Source organism: Schistocerca americana, chromosome 1 (assembly GCF_021461395.2).
Source record: "Schistocerca americana isolate TAMUIC-IGC-003095 chromosome 1, iqSchAmer2.1, whole genome shotgun sequence".
NCBI lineage: Eukaryota > Metazoa > Arthropoda > Insecta > Orthoptera > Acrididae > Schistocerca > Schistocerca americana.
The window spans coordinates 57,993,318-58,006,306 of NC_060119.1; the positions used below are offsets into that span (position 1 = coordinate 57,993,318).

A 12,989-nucleotide genomic window follows, 5' to 3' on the forward strand; every position below is an offset into this window, starting at 1 on the left:
CAGCCTTGTTAAATATTACTATTTCTGCCATAGGATATTGCCCTTGGGTTAATATCTGGGCAATTGCTGGTATACTGGATAACTTTCTGGTGTAACACATTGTTCTTGGAGGTACAATACATTTAACTGCAACTCTGCTGCCACTCTTCTAGCCTCATGCAATATGTTGACAATTCTCATTACATTATCCTGTCCTGTTTTTACCTTCATTAAGGATGACAGGTATATATTCAACAATCTTTCCCTTCACATGTGCAACCTCATGCTATATGACAATGCGTCATCACAAAGTGCTTGTAAAATGTGTCTAAGGACAATGATTCATTTCTTTTGGAAGAACCTTGTTTCAATAACTTCTCCAGTCTTTCCACTTCTCTTGGCACATTGTTCACTTTTAGATGGAGACTGTCTGTGAAATCAGCTACAGGAAAAGTAATATACTCCACTTCTGGATGCATATTCCTTACCTGATGTCTTAATGCTGTTGTAAGCATCAACACCTGTGCCAGAATAGTGAGCTGCATCACATTCTCTATGTTTTCATAAACTGGTTATTGATCTGTTCTGGTGTTTTTTTGGTATTTCTATGTGTAGATGTTTTTTTTTCCTTTATGAACTAGCTCTGAGTCTTTTATGGTTTTCATTGCAGATTCATATCCTGCATAGACAAATCTTGATTTACTTTTGTGGGCAGAACAGTATTTTCCTCATGTTGTGTGCTCCACATTCTACATGCAAATGCCTAGTTTGTGTAACCAGATCCTGATCACCTGTATCATACATCACCCCGACATCTGCCTGTAACCATGCATCTCTGTTATACCACATAGTTTTGAATTTTCACCAAAAACTTCTTTCCTGCTTTTTCATAGGTACACGATGCACTACTTCAGTCTGTGTTGCATGCTCCTTTCTATGGTACTAACTGCTGACTTTTTTCCAGAGGTTTGTCACCCTTTCGGCACCCGTCCTCCTCTCCCTCCTTGATGGTGAGATATGTTTCTTACACAGACAGCACTTGATGGTGCCATTAGGAAGAAACCTAAACCATTCATTGTAATTAACTGTGAGAAGGAAGTATTTTGTAGATGGGGAGAATTTCTGAATACCTATTAGGCAAAGAAAAGCTGTTTTCCACAGAGGTCCATTGGAGTATACCACATCAATAATAATTCTAAACTGATGTTCCTGAGGTATTCAAGCAGTGGACACTATGAAATATACATGGTGAGTTTATGACTTTATTTAGCAAAATATCTTTGCTTATCTGATAAATTTTTGGAGTCTTGTATAGTAATTTGTCATCATTGTTTTAATCTGTTGTAGGTTACTCAAAAGAAACCTAAAAGCAAACGGTACAGCAGGGATAATATGCCATTATACATCAGCAGGACAAAATTCAATGACCTGCAAATTATGAAACAGTTCTCCAGTCCTGCAGCCCACTAATATTTTGCCTCACTACTGGTGGAAGGAAATGAAAAATTTAGTGACAATAACAGTGTTCAGATGAAGTGTTATTAAAGAATTATTAGTGCTGAGACTATATTTTGCAAATATACATCAGGTGATCATAAAACAATTAACTATTTGAGTTAAAGTGATGTTGCATTACAATGAAAATTATATAGCCTGTTCAAGCTGGTATTCATACGGACTTTGATCATTCTTATTTTGAATGTATACACATTGTTTCATTGTATAACATTTTCCATTGTTACTGTCTACCTTTTAAAGCATATTGATACACTCTGTCTGTAGGTTGCTACTGTCAGTGTTTAAAAACAGTTGAACAATAACTCAGTGATCAACACCTAGTGCATAGGTGTGCGTTTCCAAATGTACCAATAACCACAGAACCTCGACAACACATGACAAATCGTCTGCCATCAGAAAGCTTACTCCTTGAGTTAAAGGAAGTATATGATTGGGTAACTTAGCAAATGGCTCGAACAATATCTGCCCAACTTTTGTTAATTTCCCTGTCAACACTGATTCATTAACTGGGTCTTGTACCAATGTACCTCCTCCTACGTTCTCTTCCCCCTGCAACCCTACTGCATTAAGATCAAACTGCAGTGCCATAGCTCTCTGACGCAACTTGCTAATGTTGGCCATCTGTTCAGAGGTTACCTTCAACTGTTCTAAATCTCCCACTCTATTAATCCAATGAATGAGCTGGGATTCAACCAGGCTAATCTGTGGATGGGAAGGGTTACTATCACTCATAAACTTGAGATTCTCCTGCACACTGCGTCACAGCACACATGGACAACAGTGAACCTACCTCACCAGTGCCTTCCCCAGCGAGGCATACCGGACGGTCCAAAACTCCCCACAAACGCACTCTCAGATCCATCACCATACCATCAGTCAGTGCCCCATGCATCTTCAGCTCATAAACTAGCTGCTCTCTCCACAACTGGCTCAGTCCCAGACACCCCCAGGGCTGTGGATGACTGGCTTCATCATCTTGTAACAGTTTGGCTGGCCCTTCTCTAAGTGCCACCTGGTGATTGTATTTGTATCACATGATGGAATTAAGCTGGCCAGTTGCTATAGACATACATGGATAAAATTTTCCCTGGATATATTTTGCCATGGATTGCAATAACTTTAGTGTTATGTTTCTATCTCAAGTAATAGTGTGTCTGAGAGACACGCGTCAAGCTCTAAATGAGTAGTTTCATAAATTCTTACAAGTTACTGAGAGGCCAGTTATTATTGTGTGTTTAAATAGTTTGAAACTGATTCTATTAATGAAAGTACAAGAATTTCCTCATTGACAGTATGTAGATATTGTAATTAATTTTTATTTAATCACAGATTTAAGTGTGGCTGTTTGCTGTAAGTTGCTTAGTGTTTTGCAATGGGAGGGGGGGAGGGGGGGCGGGTGAAGGAGGGGGAACTTGATATACGATTATCCTGCATGCTAGTTACTTGCATTTTGATTTCATTTTATTGAGACTTCTGCTGTTTGTCTTGTTGGTGGGTGCGGTGTCCTGGGTTTTGTCTCGCTTGCGTTGTTGTGTATTTTCCACCCCATTTGCCCACGTGTGACAACTGACCATGTATCCAGTCCACTCATGACTTAATGAATAATTTGCCTTGTGCACATAATAGATTTGTACTGCTTAGCTGATGCTCATATTAATAGGTTGATTAATTCTACAGATGATGTGATGTAACGAATTATCATGTTTCTAGTTACTTAACACAGACATCAGTCTGTTGTAGATACCCAATAGTACTGGGATTTTTTGTGCCTATTTGTGACCGTTGCTACTTCTGTTTGGGGGTCTATGCCGAGCCTGTGTTGGAAACAGCTGAGTAAGTGGGCATCCACTTCTGGGCATAGTTTGTTGAATCCCAGGGGTTGCTTGATCACATGTATTTTTGTATTTTATATCCAACATTGTAGGGTGCCTGCCATTTAAGTAACATGGTTGTGTGCCATGGTATCTGATTTGTTGTTGCCTGTACTCTGAATTACTTTGGTAGTACCAATCAGTGTAGTAATGAAAGACTACATTTCCCCATTAAATTTTAGTAAATTGTTCTTTAGGCTGATAATAGTTTTTGAGTAAATATTTTTAACTCATTTCACTAAATGTTTAGTAGGCCATAAGTACCGTGGTTTATGAATGTTTAAATTTTGAAGTAACTTTCTCTCACCTAAAAGGTAATTTTAAAAATGTGTTGAGGATTTTATTTGTTATTTGTATTGTTTAAATGTGCCTAATAAATGTTCAGTGCAACTGTTGATGGTGATTGCCTGATGTGTCACTTGGTCCAGTCCTACTAACCCACAGCCTATTGTGCTGAGCTTGTGTCATTGTGTAAAAGGTTGAATTCCACACTGTATTGACACATCATTGGTAACAGAGCATGGTTGTGTTTCTGGGTCCCTGGGTCATGCATCACCATCCATTGTTGTATCTGGTGATAAATTAGGTTATTTATCTTAACTTGTAATTTTTTTTGGGGGGGAGCAATCTCTGTTGGCTTTATTATGTTACAGGACGATGAAGCCAGTCACTCACAGACCTAGGGGTGTCTGGCACAGAGCCAGTTGAGTAGAGAGCAGCTAGTTTATGAGCTTAAGATACTTGGGGCACTGACTGATGATACGGTGACAGATTTGAGCACGTGTTTGAGGGGACTTTTGGACTGGCCGGTATGCCTCCTCGCTGGGGAAGGCACTGATGAGGTAGGTTCAGTGTTGTCAATGTGCTGCATCACTTTCCGATGTGCAAGAGAATCTCAAGTTTATGAGTGACAGTAACCCTTCCCATACACAGATTGGCCGGGTTCAATCCCAGCTCATTCATTGGGTTAATAGATTGGGAGATTTAGAACAGTTGAAGGTTACCCCTGAACAGAAGGCCAAAATTAGCAAGTTGTGTCAGAGAGCTATGGCACTGCAGTTTGATCTTAATGCAGTAGGGTTGCAGGGGGAAGAGAGCACAGGAGGAGGTACATTGGTACAAGACCCAGTTAATGAAGCAATGCTGACAGGGAAATTAACAAAAGGTGGACAGCCATTGTTCAAGCCATTTGCTAAGTTACCAAATCCTATACTTTCTTTAATTCAGGGATTAAGCTTTCTGATGGTAGACGAGTTGTCATGTGTTGCCGAGGTTCTGTGGTTGTTGGTACATTTGGAAACGCACGCCGATGTATTAGGTGTTGATCACCGAGTTACTCTTCAACTGATTTATCCTTTGGCGAAGGGGTTATTGAGAATTATTATTAGTGAAGTATTGAGAGTTGAGGGTAGACTTTCTGATTTGTGGTGGAAGACCATTGAACATATATTCACTCCATGCATTCAGCATGATTTGGGAGGCCAATGTTTTTATCATGTCCAGCGTCAAACCAAGACCCTTGAACTGTATATTGATGAAGTCTGTGTTGCCATTACAGTGCTGGACTTAAATATAACTGAGAGGAATGCTGTAGATAGTCTATTGCAGGGCATCAGTCTGTAGGACTGGTTGTGGGTTACGTTTGCCCCTAAGCCAGCTACCTTCAGTGAACTCGAGACTTTGGTTTATCAGATTGAGGTGCTCTGTTTTGCTGATAGTAAGAGAGCCAGGGTGCGAGAGGCAGATCCTATAACTACCTGGGTGCAAGCTGATCATAGTGAAGAAAAGATAAATGATGTTGGAAATAGGAGCTGTTTTCGCTGTGGGAGTTTCGAGCATTTGGTGTGTGCTTGTCCGGAGAGACAGAAACAGCGCCTGAGTAGCTGATGGTTAAGGAACAGGGACACCTTTGGTGAGAAGCATATGATGAAACAATGTAATCACATAACAACAGTTGGTAGCTAGTTGCTGCCACTTGTGTGTGGCACCTTGAACCATGAACCAGTCTGTGTGTTAGTGGATTCTGGCAGTAGTGTGTCCTTGTTTGACCATCAATAGTATCAGAAGTATGATTCAGTATGTAAGCTACCTCCCTTGCAACCAACCTCAGAGGGGTGTTGTGTAGTTAATGGGCAAAGATTGCCCCTCATGGCCTGTTGCCTGGGAAGTGTATCAATACAGGGGTTTTCGTGGCCAGTTCATTTGTTAGTGGTGGAAAATCTGTCCGTTAATTTGCTATTGGACTGCAATTTGACACAAAAGAGGGGTTTGGTGTTAGATTACGCCAGTAGGGTGCTTCATTTTCGGTTTGCACTTGTGAAGTTTAGTGTGTGTTCATGCCAGGAGCAGACTGAGGTAAACAATATATCTGTTCAGGATTCTGAACTTGGGTTCAGTCATTTGCCAGGTAGTCAGGCAGAGAAATTATTGGTGCTTCTGAGTCATTTTCCTGATGTGCTGACTAATAAGCTTGGTGCGATGGATAAAATTCGTTACCATATCCGCTTAACCGATGATGTGCCAGTTTGACAACCACCATACAGACTGTCACTGCCGAAGATGGAAGCATTGCACCAGTTAGTTGATAAGATGTTGGAGGAATTAGTAATCAGGAAGTCAACCTCTCGTTATGCTTCTCTGATGTTTTTAGTGCCTAAGGCAGAAGCTGGGTATAGCCTGGTAGTGGTCTATAGACAATTAAACCAGAAGGTTGTTTTGGATTCGCTGCTGTTGCCCGACTTGCACCATTGTTTTACCTCGTTTGTGGGGGCAAAGGTCTTTACCATCCTGGACCTCAACCTGGCTTACTACCCGATTCTGTTATCCAAAGAGTCTAAACGAGTCACTGCATTTAGCACGGACTGGAACCTTTACAAGTTTAATCAGGTGCTATTCGGGTTGTCCACGGGTGTGGCAGTCCTGTCTCAGCTGCTAGATAACATCTTGGGGGTATCAAATACAAGTTTGTCTACAATTACCTTGATGATGTGGTAGTATATAGTCCTATGTTTGAGGAGCACCTTCAGCATTTGGAGCAAGCCTTCTAAGATAAGTTTGGCAAACAAGGAGATTTTGTTTTTGGGTCATTCGGTCTTGGCAGGGAGTGTGAGGGGAGAGCAAGGGATCTACATAAGTTTCTGCCTCCTAAGACTAACAAGGGAGTTGCCCATTTTATGTTGTTGTTGTTGTTGTTGTTGTTGTTGTGGTCTTCAGTCCTGAGACTGGTTTGATGCAGCTCTCCATGCTATCCTATCCTGTGCAAGCTTCTTCATATGCCAGTACTTACTGCAACCTACAGCCTTCTGAATCTATTTAGTGTATTCATCTCTTGGTCTCCCTCTACGATTTTTACCCTCCACGCTGCCCTCCAATACTAAATTTGTGACCCCTTTACTTTCAGAAATGACTTCCTGACACCTAAATCTATACTTGTTAACAAATTTCCCTTCTTCAGAAACGCTTTCCTTGCCATTGCCAGTCTACATTTTATATCTTCTCTACTTCGACCATCATCAGTTATTTTGCTCCCCAAATATCAAAACTTCTTTACTACTTTAAGTGTCTCATTTCCTAATCTAATTCCCTCAGTATCACCCAACTTCATTCGACTGCATTCAATTAACCTCGATTTGTTTTTGTTGATGTTTGTCTCATATCCTCCTTTGAAGACACTGTCCATTCCGTTCAACTGCTCTTCCAGGTCCTTTGCTGTCTCAGACAGAATTACAATGTCATCATCGAACCTCAAAGATTTTATTTCTTCTCCATGGATTTTAATACCTACTCCAAATTTTTCTTTTGTTTTCTTTACTGCTTGCTCAATATATAGATTGAATAACATCGGGGAGAGGCTACAACCCAGTCTCACTCCCTTCCCAACCACTGCTTCCCTTTCATGCACCTCGACTCTTATAACTGCCATCTGGTTTCTGTACAAATTGTAAATAGCCTTTTGCTCCCTGTATTTTACCACTGCCACCTTCAGAATTTGAAAGAGAGTATTCCAGTCAACTCTGTCAAAAGCTTCTCTAAGTCTACAAATGCCAGAAATATAGGTTTGCCCTTCTTTAATCTTTCTTCTAAGATAATTTGTAAGGTCAGTATTGCCTTACATTTTCAACATTTCTGTGGAATCCAAACTGATCTTCGCCGAGGTCGGCTTCTACCAGTTTTTCCATTTGTCTGTAAAGAATTTGTGTTATTATTTTGCTGCTGTGACTTATTAAACTGATAGTTCGGTAATTTTCACATCTGTCAACACCTGCTTTCTTTGGGATTGGATTTATTATATTCTTCTTGAAGTCTGAGTGTATTTCGCCTGTCTCGTACATCTTGCTCACCAGATGGTAGAGTTTCATCAGGACTGGCTCTCCCAAGGCCGTCAGTAGTTCTAATGGAATGTTGTCTACTCCCGGTGCCTTGTTTCAACTCAGGTCTTTCAGTGCTCTGTCAAACTCTTCACCCAGTATCATATCTCCCATTTCATCTTCATCTACATTCGCTTCCATTTCCATAATATTGTCCAAAAACACATCACCCTTGTATAGACACTCTATATACTCCTTCCACCTTTTTGCTTTCCGTCTTTGCTTAGAACTGGGTTTCCATCTGAGCTCTTGATATTCATACAAGTGGTAATCTTTTCTCCAAAGGTCTGTTTAATTTTCCTGTAGACAGTATCTATCTTAACCCTAGTGATTTGTGCCTCTACAGCCTTACATTTGTCCTCTAGCCATCCCCGCTTAGCCATTTTGCACTTCCTGTCGAACTCATTTTTGAGATGTTTGTATTCCTTTTTGCCTGCTTCATTTACTGCATTTTTATATTTTCTCCTTTCATCAATTAAATTCAATATTTCTTCTGTTGCCCAAGGATTTCTAATAGCCCTCATCTTTTTACCTACTTGATCCTCTGCTGTCTTCACTACTTCATCCCTCAGAGCTACCCATTCTTCTTCTACTGTATTTCTTTCCCCCATTCCTGTCAGTTGTTCCATTATGCTCTACTTAAAACTCTGTACAACCTCTGGTTCTTTCAGTTTATCCAGGTCCCATTTCCTTAAATTCCCACTTTTAAGCAGTTTCTTCAGTTTTAATCAACAGTTCATAACCAATAGATTGTGGTCAGAGTCCATATCTGCCTCTGGAAATGTCTTACAAATTAAAACCTGGTTCCTAAATCTCTGTCATACCATTATATAATCTACCTAATACCTTCTAGTATCTCCAGGATTCTTCCATGTATTCAACCTTCTTTTATGATTCTTGAACCAAGTTTTAGCTATGATTAAGTTATGCTCTGTGCAAAATTCTACCAGGCGGCTTCATCTTTCATTTCTTCCCCCCAATCCATATTCACCTATTACGTTTCCTTCTCTTCCTTTTCCTACTATCGAATTTGTCACCCATGACTATTGACTTTTCATCTCCCTTCACGACCTGAATGATTTCTTTTATAGGGATGGGTAATTTCTTCCGTAAATTTGTACCTCATTTTGTGTAATTAGCTGCTCCACTAAACCGACTTCAGAACAAGAACTTGAGTTTTCAGTGGGGCGAATCCAAGAAACCTGCATTTGAAGCTATTAAGGAGGCCTTAGCCAATCCACACGTGTTGGCTGTACCAGATTTTGGTAAGCATTTTATTGTTCAGACGGATGGGTCTAATTCAGGGGTCGCAGCTGTGCTGCTCCAGGATGATGAAGGTGAATGTTGTCTGATAGCATATGCATCCAGGACACTCTTGCTTGCCAAGTTTAAATATTTTGTGTATGAACGGGAAGCATTGGTAGTACTCTTCACTTTAGAAAGGTTTCAATTCTACCTAGAACATAGACATTTAGACTTGGATACCAACAACCAGGCCTTAAGCTGGGTACAACCCTGCCCCAGGAAAACCAGATGTATTGCCCAGTGGGCAGTCCACATATCAGCCTTCAGATACAGCATTAAGCATATAAGGGGAACAGAAAATTCTATAGCGGATGCACTGAGTAGGATGTTTGAGGAGGGACAGGAAGGGGACCAGTATACTACTGGCGTAGGGAATGTAAGTTTGATTATGGGTGTTCTAACTGAAGTTCTGGAGTTATTTGGCAGTTTGACAGAAAATCAGGGCATGGATCCTACCTTGAGTCCGATAAAACAGCAGATGCTAGAAGGGGAGCTGGTGCCCAGCTGTAGTATAGACAAGGGCATCATATGCTGCAAAACTAAGAGCAACGGAAGGGTTAAGATTTGTCTGCTGAGTGAACTAGTCCCTTCAGTTTTCCATTATTTCCATAATTCTGTGGTGGGAGGCCACTTGGGAGTCACCAAGACTACTGCTAAGATTTGGGAGCATCTAACCTGGGGAAAATTGTATAAGGACATTCGTAGATTAGTAGAGCAATGCCACGTTTGTAAGGAGTCCAAGACCAACTCTAATGCAAGGAGAGGGTTGCTGCAATCTACCAGGTAGAATGCACCAATGTACAAGGTGTTCATTGATTATATCAGACCATTACCAAGAACGCTGAATGACAATAGATATATATTAGTAGTGGTGGATGTGTTCAGATGCTTAGTATGGCTCATCCCTAGTAGTGGAATAACAGCTGGTTTAACCGTTCACCATCTGACCAACATTTTTCTGATCTTTGGTCCACCAAGGTCACTTGTTAGTGATAATGCCCCTGCTTTTGTGTTGCAGCAGTCTAAGAGATTTTGTTTCATAAGTGCTACACATCATGTCACTACTATTCCCTGCTACCCACAACCTTTATTTGTGGAAGGAGTGAATTGCAATCTTAAGGCCACTCTCATAGCCTTCCACTAGAAGTTGCAGCAAAGATGGGACAAGACGATCCCTTGGTTGAACTTAGCCTTCAACTCCACCTGCCACAAAGTGAGTAAGGCTGCCCCTCTCTCTGATGCTTAGTTATCCTGTGAACTCCTCAGTCACCAGTTTGTGGTCCATCAATGATTTATTGCCCAAGGAGGTTACCAGCAAGCTCATTCAGCAGAATTGGAGATGTGCCAGGGAAAATATTGAGCTCGCACTCTGGAAACTAGCACAGTGCTACAATGACGGGTACCGTCCATTTAAGGTCCAGCCAGGAACTACAGTTTTCATTTGTAATTTTGTGCCAGGGGGGGGGGGCGAGGGGGGGGGGGCAAGGGAAAGACAAAATATTGAGCAAGTTAGCACCACATTTTGTGGGACCCTGCCAAGTGTTATGGGTCTTGAACCCAGTCAGTTTGCTGGTTCAGAATAGTTGAGCCGGGAAAACTTCACAGGTCCACATCTCTCAGATCAAGGGAGGGAACTAACTCTCGTCTCTTGTCTTGGACAAATGGGGGATAGTTTCTGGTTTTCTGAGGGAGAGGACGAGCTGTGTGCTTGATCAGTGATATTCCTGCCACCGGTATGGGTCATCTTTCCAGTGGTGTGTGCAGAGCGCATGGTGGCACCACCTACTGGGCCGATTGGCGAGCGAGTGGTAAGCTCTAGCAAGTAGCATAGAATTTTGCTTTGGGATGCCTAGCAGTAACCTTGTTTTCCATGTCTGGTGGATAGTAGAGGTGCCATATGAGGCAGCAGGAAGAGAACATCTAAAAGGGGCTGTTTACCCGGGGGACGCCACTGTAGGAAGTATCACCGGCATGGAAGCACTCACATTACTGGGAAGCCGTTGGTGTATTTTACTTGCTATGTGTCTCCTGGCACCGGGATCTGTGGTGGCTGTGTTTGTTGAATAAGCAAGAGGGTAAGGGCCCTGCTTGTGCTGTAAATTGTAGACAGAATTGACTACTGGGTTCTGTGCTGTTGACTTCATTTTCTACGCCGGCCATTGCTACTTCTACTGAGTCTGTCCTCAAATGTTTAATTTCAACTTGCTAACTACACAATGTACTAGTGAGAGCTGTAAGTGACGTGATGACTAACATTTACTAGGGCCTGGAGTGCTGATACATTCTGTTTGTAGGTTGCTACTGTCAGCGTTTAACCATCACTGGAAATATTATATACAAAAACAAAGATGAGGTGACTTACTGAACAAAAGCGCTGGCAGGTCGATAGACACACAAACAAACACAAACATACACACAAAATTCAAGCTTTCGCAACAAACTGTTGCCTCATCAGGAAAGAGGGAAGGAGAGGGGAAGACGAAAGGAAGTGGGTTTTAAGGGAGAGGGTAAGGAGTCATTCCAATCCCGGGAGCGGAAAGACTTACCTTAGGGGGAAAAAAGGACAGGTATACACTCGCACACACGCACATATCCATCCACACATACAGACACAAGCAGACATAAGTCTTTCCGCTCCCGGGATAGGAATGACTCCTTACCCTCTCCCTTAAAACCCACTTCCTTTCGTCTTCCCCTCTCCTTCCCTCTTTCCTGATGAGGCAACAGTTTGTTGCGAAAGCTTGAATTTTGTGTGTATGTTTGTGTTTGTTTGTGTGTCTATCGACCTGCCAGCGCTTTTGTTCGGTAAGTCACCTCATCTTTGTTTTTGTATATAATTTTTCCCACGTGGAATGTTTCCTTCCATTATGTTGACATCATTGGAAATAGTTTGATTGCTCCTTGCCTAAGTGCTGCCTGGTTAATGTATTTATATCACATGGCAGAGTTTAGCTGGCCAATTGCTATAGATATAAATGGATAAAATTATCCCTGGGTATATTGTGCCATGAATTGCAATAACACTACTCTTATGTTTCTATCTGATATAATAGTGTGTCTGAGAGACACGTGTCTAATTCTAAATGAGTAGGTTCATAAATTCGTACAAGTTACTGAGAGGCCATGTGTTATTGTGTGTTTAAGTAGTATAAAACTGATTCTATTAAAGTATAAGAACTTCTTCAATGACAGTATGTGGATATTGTAATTAATTCTGACTTAATCAAAATTTAGGTGTGGGTATTTGCTGTAAGTCACTTCATGTTATGTGTTGGTGGGGGGGGGGGGGGGGGGGGGAGGGGATGGGAACCCAATATACTGTTAGCCTTGCACACTAGTTACTTGCATTTTGATTTCATTTTATTGGGACTGCTGCTGTTTGTCTTGATAGCGGGTGCAGGGTCCTGGGCTGTGTCCTGCTTGTGCTGTTGTGTATTTTCCACCCCGTTTGCCCAGGAATGCTGGCTGGCTGTATATCTAGTTTGCTCATGGCTTAATGTATAATTCGCCTTACGCGTGTAACGTAATAGATTTGTACTGCTTAGCTGACGTTCATTAGTAGGTTGATTAATTCTACAGATGATGTGCTGTAATGAATTATTGTGTTTCTAGTTACTTAAGGCAGACGTCAGTCTGTTGTAGATATCCACTAGTTCTGGGATTTTATGTGCCTGTTCGTGACCGTTGCTGCTCCCGTTTGGGGGTCTATGCCGAGCCTGTATTGGAAACAGCTGAGTGAGCGGGCATCCGCTTCTGGGCATAGTTTGTTGAATCCCACAGGGTTGCTTGGTCACATGAAATTTTTTATTTTATATCCTACATTGTGCCAATGGCCTTGCCGCAGTGGCTACACAGGTTCCCGTGAGATCACTGAAGTTAAGTGCTGTCGGACGTGTTCGGCACTTGTTGGATGGGTGACCGTCCAGGCCGCCATGCGCTGTTGCCATTT

General features: G+C 41.7%; 1 protein-coding gene across 1 annotated transcript in view; it reads left to right on the plus strand.

Moving 5' to 3' along the window:
• The first annotated feature begins 4,415 nt into the window (after nucleotides 1-4,415).
• Nucleotides 4,416-12,989, plus strand: part of LOC124596657 (mucin-19-like) — a 107,268-nt gene continuing 98,694 nt past the window's right edge. The window contains exon 1 of the mRNA XM_047135890.1: nucleotides 4,416-4,655. Coding sequence (XP_046991846.1) covers nucleotides 4,416-4,655 — 240 coding nt within the window. The remainder of the gene's footprint in view (nucleotides 4,656-12,989) is intronic.